General features: G+C 47.6%; 1 protein-coding gene across 1 annotated transcript; it reads right to left on the minus strand.

Moving 5' to 3' along the window:
• Window positions 1-7,057: 7,057 nt before the first annotated feature.
• On the minus strand, window positions 7,058-9,259 carry DDIT4 (DNA damage inducible transcript 4). The gene is made up of 3 exons (XM_069071079.1): window positions 9,102-9,259; window positions 8,710-8,960; window positions 7,058-8,439 (listed from the first exon to the last, which is right to left on the minus strand). The coding sequence occupies exons 2-3, from the start codon at window positions 8,885-8,887 to the stop codon at window positions 7,946-7,948; spliced, it is 672 nt and encodes a 223-aa protein (XP_068927180.1). The 5' UTR covers window positions 8,888-8,960; window positions 9,102-9,259; the 3' UTR covers window positions 7,058-7,945.
• Between the last annotated feature and the right edge of the window lie 851 nt (window positions 9,260-10,110).

Consider the following 10,110-nt stretch of genomic DNA (forward strand, 5'->3'; position numbering starts at 1 on the left):
TTAAAAAAAACATATAAAGCAAATCTATGATCATCTTGGAGGGAAAGGCACTAGCATATGGGAGTATCAGGAAAGCCACCGTTCACAAGTTGCTACTTGGGCTGGTCTTTAAGGAAATTAGCATCCCAAGAAGCAGAAGCCAGGAGGGGGAACATTCCGGGCCTGGGGCACAGCCCCATGGAGAAACGAACAGGGACAGGAAATGGAGTCTCACTTGTGAGTAAGCTAAGTGGGCCAGTGCGGCTAGACCATAAAGTTCATGGAGGAGAATAATGTATAAGAAGGCTGGGGGGGGGGGGTAGGATGAGACCAGGTTGTGAAGCATTTTCAATGCCAAATGGAAGAGGTTATATTTGATCCTAGAGATAATAAGGAGGGATAGATAGTAGGGGGTGATGCAGTCAGACTCACACTTGAGGAAACTTATTTTGGCAATTGTGTGGAGGATGGATTGGAAAGGGGTGAGACTTGAGGCCCAGAGCACAATTAGAGAACTATTGTAATTATTCAGGCAACAGGTGGTGAGAGGCTGAGTCATGGGTATTTCTTTTCCTCACTGAGTGTCCAGTAATTGGCCTGGTACTACTGAGTAGCCCCACTTAAGAAAGGCTGGAGAGGGAGGGGAGAAAAGAGGTGGGGTCAGCTGAGTTTTTTCTCTTTCCTACTTCCTAAGTCTGCCCTCCTAGTAAAAGCATGCAGAATGTCAACAATACATTAACAAATATTGTTTCTTTATTCTGAAATTGTGTTTTTCAATTGACAAACATTTATTTTCTCTTCTTCCCACCCTTCCTCTATTTAAAAGAAAAAAAGGAAAAACAAAACCCTTGTATAACAAATATGCACAATTATAGACTCAATTTCAACTTAAAAAATGTCTGGAAAATGGACCTCAGAGATCCTTGAGTCTATTCCTTTAATTTTTAAAAAATTTACTTTATTTTTAATTTATGGAATACAACAAATATTTTCATAACATAGGATAATAAAAATGCTTGCACATGAAACTGCACATCTATGTATAACTTGCTGTTCTTTTTAAACAGACAATAAAATTATTACGTACAAGAGCAGCGTCCCAGAAAGAGGAAGTGACTTTCCCAGGGTCACATAGCTAGCAAATAATAAGATTCAAACCTGGGTCTTCTGATTCCAAAACCAGAGTTCTTTTCCCTCCACCTTAGATGAATGATCAGGTATATGAAAGAGGGAGGAAGAAAACCACCATCCAAGTCTCAGGAGCCTACTTGGCAGGTGACTTCCCCCACTTTTCTATGACAGGGGGAATCTCATTTCCCCCTCACACCTATATGTTCTGAGATGTTGTCGGGGACAGGGAAGGAAATGATGTTTCTGCAGCTGGGTCCCAGCACGGACTTGTCTGACTTTAATGAGCCACTTTCTAATTTATTATTTATTTTTTAAAGAATCCTTTCCAGTTATAATTACAGGGTCCCTTAATGATCTATTAATTGGATCTTGTTCTTTTGCTTCATCTCTTAAAGGCCTCCTACTGGGTTGGCCCGGCATCTCCTAACCTGCGCTGGGCCTCAGGGGCAGAGTTCAGCTCCATAGATCTAACCAGCGCTGAGTCTCTTAAGTTACATCAGCCTCTGAAGTCATTGCTAGTATCTTTCAGCAGCCATCTGCTTGGGCTCCGAGTCTCAAGTCTCTCCCCCTTCCAATCCATCTTCTATAGGTCTGACCATTACCTTCCTATTTGATGATAAGCTCTGGTTTCTCCCTGTAGGCTCCAGGATCAAATATAAAGTCCTTGGTCTGGCTTTTGAAGCCCTTCACATCCTGACCCCACCCCTTCCTATCTACATTTTTCTTATACTTGTCTCCCTTCCACATACTCTAGGGAAAGTGTCTTTTTTGTTATTACTCAAAAAGGCACATTTCTCTTGGCCTTTTCACCACTGTCTCTTATGCCTTGAATGCTCTCTGTCCTTACCTCCATCTCCTGGCTTCCTTTAAGACCCAGTTCAAATCCCACTTTCTGTAGGGAGGCCGTTCCTGGTCCGCTCGCCCATCCAGCCAGTAGTGCCTTTTGTGTATATACACGGTATTTTGCGTGTAGTCTTCCTGCCATTGGAATGTAAGCTTCCTGAGGCCAGGGACAGTCTTTTGTTGTATCCCTAGTGCTTAACATAATGCCTGGCATGTAGTAAATGTTTCAGTAAATGCCTGTTGCCTGAATGACTATGTCTAGGGCCATTTGTCCATGTGATTCTTGCAGACGTGAACAAATCCTTTGAGCCAAGTGTGTAGAGATCATAAATCAATCAGTCCAGCAATCAACAACACTGCTTGAGAGACCGTCAAGTGGAAAGAAAACTGGGCTAGCTAGCTGGAGTTCTGGCTCTGCTGTCTGCTAGCTTTGTGACCTTTGGTAAATCACTCATCCTCCCCAAGTCTCTCCTTCCTCATCTGTAAAATTAACACTACAGTATCTTCATCTTATTTGGCTTCTGTAAGAATCACGTGAAAGAATGCTGAGAGTATGCTTTGTAACTATAAAATGCTAAATAAATGCAAATTACTACAGCTCATGTTGCACCCACTTTGTAACCTAGCCCTATTAGAGATGTTCTGGGACATAGAGATATATGAGAGAATTCAAGGGAGCTTACAGTCTGGTTATGGTGATAATTATATAATCATACCATTGGAACAGACCTCAGAGGCCCTCTAAAACGCTCTATCCCTGATTGCTAATTCCTTACATCTGGCCCCAACAAGTAGCTGGTTGAAAAACTCCAGGGAAGGCTGAAGACCTAGGAAGGAAGGCTTCTAAGATGGGTTCTATAGTTCCATAAGTTCCACCCAACTTACTTTTGCATCTCTCTAATTGTTAGAAAATTCTCCCTTAGGTAGGTCAAGCTGAAATCATACTCTCTGAACCACCCATCCAACTGCTGGGGTAGTCCTGCCCTTTGAACCAAGCAGAAAGAATCTAATCTCTTTTCCAGGTGAGAGACCATTAAATACTTAAAGACTGCTAGCATGTTCTCTTTAAATTTTCCTTTCATTCTTTGCTCTTTCAACCAGTCTACCTGTAGCAGTGTCTCAAGAACCTTTACCATCCTGCTTGCCTTTCTCTGGATGTCTTCTAGTTCATCAATATCATTCCTAAAATGTAACACAGAAACCTGAACACACCACTCCAAGTATAGTCTGACCAGGCCAGAGTTAAGCAGGTCCACCATCTTCCTCTCTCCGAATACTTAATGCAGAGCAACGTCAAATTAACTTTTGTGGGTATGTCAAATTATTGACTCATAATGAGCTTGGAGCCAATAAAATCACCAGATTCTTTTTTTGTTCCCCAGAACTGCTATACAGAGATATCTTCCCATCTCCTGCTTTGTGACGTTGATTTTTTGAACTGAAGTTCAAAAGCTTTACATTTATTTCCATTAAATTTCATCTTATTATATTTGCCCCAGATTTCTAGCCTGTCAAGACATTTTTGGATCCTGAGTCTATTACCTAATTCTATCTATCCTAACTTTGTGTTATCTGAAAATTTGATTAAAAATGTCATCTCTGGGGTTTCTTTTCTGAGTCACTAATAAAATTATTAAATAATACTGAGGCAAGCACAGATCCCTGGGGCACCAAGACCTTCCTCTAGATTGACATTGAACTAATTAATGATTACTCTTTGGTACTGATCATTGGATCACTTCTAAATCTATCTCATTCTAATATCTAGCCCAGATTTCTCTATCTGGTCAACAGGAATAACATGATAGTCTTTCAAATACTTTGCTGAAATCTAGATAGACTGCATCTATAGAATTTTCTCAACCCACCAATCTAATGAGACTGTCAAGGGTTATGGTTAGTCTGGCATATCCTGTTCCTAATGAAACCATACTGGCTATTTGTGATCACTGCTTCCTTTTCTAAATGTTCATTAACCAACCCTTTAATGATGTAGCCTCGTATTTTGTCTAGTCATTGGCCTATATACTTTAAAGGGTCTATTGTCTTCCTTTTTTACAAAACTGGGACAACATGGCAGGTATGAGTATAACCTGTACACAAGGCAGCAGGAAGACTTGATGGAAAGAGAAGAGAATATATAATAAGGAACAGTAAAAAATAAGTCTGGGTAGGTCATCTGGTACTAGATCATATGTGTTCTTTAAAGCCAAGCAGAAAAATTTGGTAATAGGTAGTCATTGTTGATTCTTGAGGAAGAAGAAAGTATGATTATGTAGTAATTGGGAAGGGTGGGAAGGTGAAGATGACCCAAATTAATTTTACAGGCCAAATGGAATGATTGTATTTTAACTAGGAGATAGAATTTTAGAGCTGGAAGAAACTGAAGATTGTCTAATCTTGTCCCCTTTTTATATTTATGTGTGTGTGTATATGGGGAGGAGGGAATCCAAGACTGGCCAATATAATATAATAGGAAGCATCATGCTATAGTATGACAGCTAATCGGCTCTGAAGTCAGAGGACCTAGATTCAGATTTTGCCTCTGAATCCTACTAATCTATAACCTTGGGCAAGTCTTTTAATATTCTTGGACCTCAATTTCCTCATATGTTAAAAAAAATGGGAAAGGAGGATTTGGGGTAGATGGCCATTTAGGACCCTCCTAGTTCCGTAGTTATCAAATGAGATAATATTTGTAAAAGATTTCGTAAACCTTGAAGTTCTAGATAAATGCTAGCTATTTTTATTGCTATTAGTATCTCTTTTTTAAGTAAATGGGTAAAGTTGGGCCTGACAACAGGTGAAGGAGAGGCAGGATCTTTCCAGATACCATTCTATCTATGCTCAGAATTTAGCTCAGAAAGAAAAAAAAATAATAATCTTCCAAATACTGAGTTGAGTTGAGTACTGAAAGAAAGGATTCCAAGCTTTCCCCTCAGGTTTTTACAGAAAAATAGTCCTCCATTTCTGGAAAACCGTAGAGCAGGCTGGCTCAGACCTTGACTAACTTCTTCTCACATCATAAAGGAAGCCAAAGGAGAGTTTCCATTTGGAGGACATGGTGGGCCTGTTATTTCCTGGGACTTGGAATAATAGCCTCTCATATTTCTATACTGCTTTACAAAGTGATTTCTTAGCAATAACCCTGTGAGAAAGGCAGATGAGGAACCTGCGACTCAGTGACCCCAAAGTCTCCAGGGTGTCAAGACCGAGACTCAAACCTGGATTTCTCTGCCTACAACCTCTCTTCTTTCCTCTCAGACACTCCTAAGGTGACAGTGTATGTAAGTGGAAGTATGCAGACTACGCCTGGGTGGATAGTTGGGAGATGGAGGCCCAGCAGTACTTCTGACTGCCCTCCTACCCTGGAGAAAACTCAGGTTTTCTTCCTTCACAATGGGGCTAAAGAGGGCTTGCTTTCCCAAGAACCTCAGTAACTTCCTTGAAGGTAAGAAGTTACTGCTTACACAACATTTCAAAGGCATCAGACTACGGTTCGACATAAACACCAAACATCATTTCTCTTCCTAGGACCAGACACAGTTCTTTCTCTGTCTCTCAGGGCCTAGTGAGCACAGCTGTGAGCTTTGGCTCTGTCCCAGCATCCCTGGAAAGCAGCATGAGCTAGTCCCTAGAGCATGCCATTTCCAGGGACTGAGCCTGGCTTGTGGGAGCTTTGCACAGCCCCCAACCCACTATAGGCCTGGCTTGATTTCAGGCAAGAGTTGGAGGCAGCAGCCAGCCCGAGGGGAGGCAACTTGTCAGATTGGCAACCAGGCCTCCAGCTCTTGTAGAATGCTGGTCTGACTAAATAAAGACACCATGTAGAAGCATAGGCCAGGTGGGCATCTGGGACAATCTAAACTAGAAAGGGTGGCATGATCTAAAAAGAGACCTCAGGGGAAGGCTCTTGGGAAGGCTTTGAGATCCTGTGTTACTGGGCTCATTTATCCCAAGAACATTTCATGTCAGAAGCATCTCCTCCATGCTTAGACTTGTTACATTGGGAGCCATACAAAGCAAAAAGAGGAGACTCTGACCCTGTCCTCCAACAGCCTGGACAAGTCTCATTGGGGAGAAAATACAAGAACTCAGGGGACACTAAAGATGGCATGAGTGGTTCAGCCCACTACTGTTAGGGAGAGAAGGGAGAGATTGGCAGGCAATGTGGCTTGAGAGGACCTGGATTCTAATCCTTACTGCCATGTTACTCTGTGACCTTGGGCCTGCAATGTAATTAGGCTGGGCACTGAGGTCCATTCCAGCTCGAAAGTTGTTTCTATGTTGGAGTATTTGTAAATTGCTTAGTACAGTGACTGGCACATAAGAGCTTAATAAATGCATGTTCTTTCCTATTTATCACCTTCTAAGGATCCCTTTCTGCCCTCATACTACAACCTTATTAAGTACTGGGGGAAGTTTTCAGGGGGGCTTCAAAGAGAAGTGGGATTTAGATAGTGGGAATGAAGAACTTGGTTGAGGTGAGGAAAAGTGGAAGCAAAATGAGCAAATGAGATTGGGAGATTGGGATTGGCTTTGTTGAAGCCTAAGGTTCTTGGTGTAGGTCAAAGAAAAAAAATTGAAGAGGACAAAGGCTAGTTTGTGGAGGGTCCAAATAAAGGCTTGAACTTGATTCTGCTGGCCATGGGGAGTTGATGATCTCATAGTGACTTATCTTGATAAATTACCTTTACTAGAAAGGGGCAAAGGAACACATCTTTTTTCCACCCTGCTAATGAGCATGTCTGGAGTTGAAGAGTCAAACAAGGCCTACTTGTTTGTCTTTCCGAGTGACTAGGAAGATGCTCCCACCTACCCAGGACATCTTAACCTGGAGACTTTGAGGTTCAGCCCTCCCTCAGCAAGTGGGCTGACATCTATTCATCAAGTATTCCAATGAGAGGATTTCCATCTTGGTACCAGAGACAGAATCTAGGTGAGTTACCTGGAGAAGCTTCTGGCCCTTATTCACACAGAGAACTAGGGAAGTGGGCATCCGAAGATGGAAAAAGATGAGCAGCCTATAGCTAATCCCCCCTTCATATCTTCAGACCCCTCCTTCACCCATTTCTGCACCAGTGATTTATGAAGGACAATCAAATGTAGCAAACTTGTTTTTATTAGAAAAGTAAAAAATATTGCATAGGTCTTAATACTTGAACATCAAGTGTATTCACGTAAACGGTTCTAGATGGAAGCCCCATATGGCACTACTTTGGGGAGGGAGTTCCAGCCCCCCACCCCCCACTGCTTGGCCCCAGCACCCATTTCCCCCCTCTTTGAGTGCCAAGATCTGCAGAAATCCCAACACCCAAACCCTTCCTGTGTTCTTACATTCGTGTGAGTCTCTAAGATAGCTGCCTAAAAACAGGTCAGTAGTAGTGAAGCTGATCCCAAAACATACACACTTGGCCCCTTCAGACCCTGGTTTGAAGTCACACAGGACAAAAATGACAAGAATCCTCTATGAACTCCCCTCACCCCACCCCCACCCACCTCGTTAAACACAAGCACACAGACCCCCCTTTTGCAAATGGACCAGGACCAACACAGCCCAGCTGCTCAGTTCTGGTCCCCACATCACCACCCCACCACTTGTCATTTTCACTGTCAGTAAGAATAACAATAATAACAATAAAATAAGGAAATTCATGCTACATATCAGTTTGGAGAACTGCGGCTGGCCCCTTATGGCATCTTCGGATCCCATCCTCCATCCTTCCCCATCCCCCACTGGGGAAGTTAATCCCTCTCAAGGAGCCAGCTCTACTTTCCCCAGTCAGCCACCTACACACACCTCAGGACTCTGAATGACCTTCCCCCCCAAAGAGAAGGTGACCCTCCCACTCCAAGCTCACCCAGCGGCGGCTAGTCAGTTTTCCACAAAGGACGCTCCATCCCCACCCCAGACAGCTTGCTGTGTCCTTAGATTTGGCCATCCCCCGGCAGACTGTCCTGGGGGTAGGGGGCAGGAGGCAAGGCCGGCCTCTCAACACTCTTCAATGAGGAGCTGCTCGGAACTGTACAGTTTCTTCTTAATGACCCGGAAGCCAGTGCTCAGTGTGAGGGACTGGCTGAAGCCAGGAGTGAAGGAGGACGGCCCAGCGCTGAAGAGTCCCTGGATCTTAGGCCAGAGGCGAGAATCCAGTCTCAGCACTAGGGTCAGCTGGAAGGTGGGCACCAGGCTGGGGTCCACGGCCAGCTGCTCCACACTGTGGCAGCTCTTGCCCTGCTCCACGCAGACGTCCAGCAGGGCACCCCGGAGACCGCACGGCTCGCTGTAGGCCAGACGCATCAGCTCCTTGCCCACCTGGGTCACCAGCTGACTGGGCATCAGAAGGCGTGCCGGGCGCTTGCTGCCCAGCTTGGCCTGGGCCAGGGTCTCTTGGAGGAGCTGCATCAGATTGGTACAGAGGTGCTCATCCTCCGGGTCGCTGAGCAGGTCGAAATCGGGCAGCGACACTTCGTCCATGTACTCTGTGTCTGGAGAGAACATAGAGCAGGGTGAGCTCAGCTCTCGAAGAGCCCGGACAAAGTGAGGGATGAAAGGGGGCGGAGCTAGCTCGTTCACGCCCCTCGGCCTTCCTCCCCAGCCTCAGTTTCCCCCAATGTCCTCGGCACCCCCCACAGCGGGCAGGGCCACGAATGGCAGCCGATTGGGGCTGCCAGGGTTAACCCCTTCGGCGCTGCACTCACTCCCGGAGCCCCCGCCCCCTCGGACCGTTTCCTCCCTTTGCCCGGGGTCCAACTTACCCTCCTCCGGGCCGTAGCCGCTGTTGCTGCTGTCCAACGACTCGCAGTCGGAGCTTTCCAGACTCGCGCAGCGGCCAAGCCCCTCTGCTCGGGCCGCCGTTGCCCAGGCCGAGCGCTGCTGCGGCTGGTCCGGGGTGGATGGCCGCGAGGAGGAGAAGCGATCCCAAAGCCCTGGCATGGCTGGCACCTTTTGCCGCAGCCGCGTGCGAGGAAGCGGAGTCAGGGTGAAGGCACAGGTCGTGCTGGAGGCGCTGCAACGGGAGAAGAATACAGAGGCGGGGGTCAGGCTGGGGGCTGGCACGGCGTTACCCCCCGGGGACGGATACTCTAGACCCAGGGGGTGATAGTTCCAAGTGCCCTCTGCCCACCGGACAGAGGCCGGGAGCACTTACCAGGTGAGCCTAGCGAGAGCCTCGGTGGGTATCAGCGGCCAGCGAGCCGAGCCGGCGGGTGGCTGAATGGATGGGGACACCCGAGTTCTGTACAATGAGAGCGAGCAAAACCCGCCCAGGCTTGCCCTCCCACTCCACCCTCCCCCCCTGCGCCTCTACTAGCTGGAGCCCCAGGGCTGCGCTTATTATATCGCTTGAGCTGAACGAGACCACGCCCCCTCACCCAGCCGGAGTCCGGGGCCTCCTAGCGGCCCAATCCCGACGCGGGAGTGTGGCCCTGATAGACCAATGAGAGCCGGGCGCACGTTCGCAACGTTCTCTCCTGCCTGGTGACAGAGACCCGGGCCCCTCCTCCTTTCCTCTCCCCACAGCAACCGGTGCTCTCAGCTTCCCCCGCCTCGCCTCCTGAGCGCTCTAGCCACGCCCCCTCCTGGTCCTGCTGCTCCCCAGCCGCAGCTGCCAAGGTCCCCGGGGGCAAGCCGGGCCTGGGAGGATCAAGGAAAGACTTGTTTATTATAGGGTCCGGCTGCTGGGACGGTGGGGCGATGGGGATCGGGGACCGAGCGAGGGCATGAAGGGTGGGGGGGGGTGGTGATCTCCACCTTCACCTGGGAGGAAGATAGGGGGGGGGGGGGGGAGGGCGGAGAGAAGGGGAAACTGTTGCAAAGAAAACAGCTCCCCAGAGCCTGTGCCAGCTGCGGTCACATCTGGGTGCAGGGTGGGCGTTCGTGGGAACCCGGCAGGGGACACTGATAAGCAGCTGACCTCGAGATCCTGGCCAGCCCGCGCCCGCACTTCTGCCCCCACCGCGGCTCCCCATTTTTCTATCAAGGAAGGGATGGTGGGGTGCCCGGAGCTGAGGGATGCTTTCCTTGAGGGGGGTGTAGCTCTTTGTACTGAGCTAGAGGGGGAAGGGGAGTGGGTGTCAATCAACTCCAAAAGCCGCCCCTTCCCCCTCCCCCATATTGCACATTCCTTCCTCACCAGCAAACATGCCCACCCGCCGTTA

The sequence above is a fragment of the Petaurus breviceps genome, unplaced genomic scaffold (assembly GCF_028583685.1).
Source record: "Petaurus breviceps papuanus isolate PSGF00001 unplaced genomic scaffold, PetGlider_PUasm1.0 90825, whole genome shotgun sequence".
Classification (NCBI taxonomy): domain Eukaryota; kingdom Metazoa; phylum Chordata; class Mammalia; order Diprotodontia; family Petauridae; genus Petaurus; species Petaurus breviceps.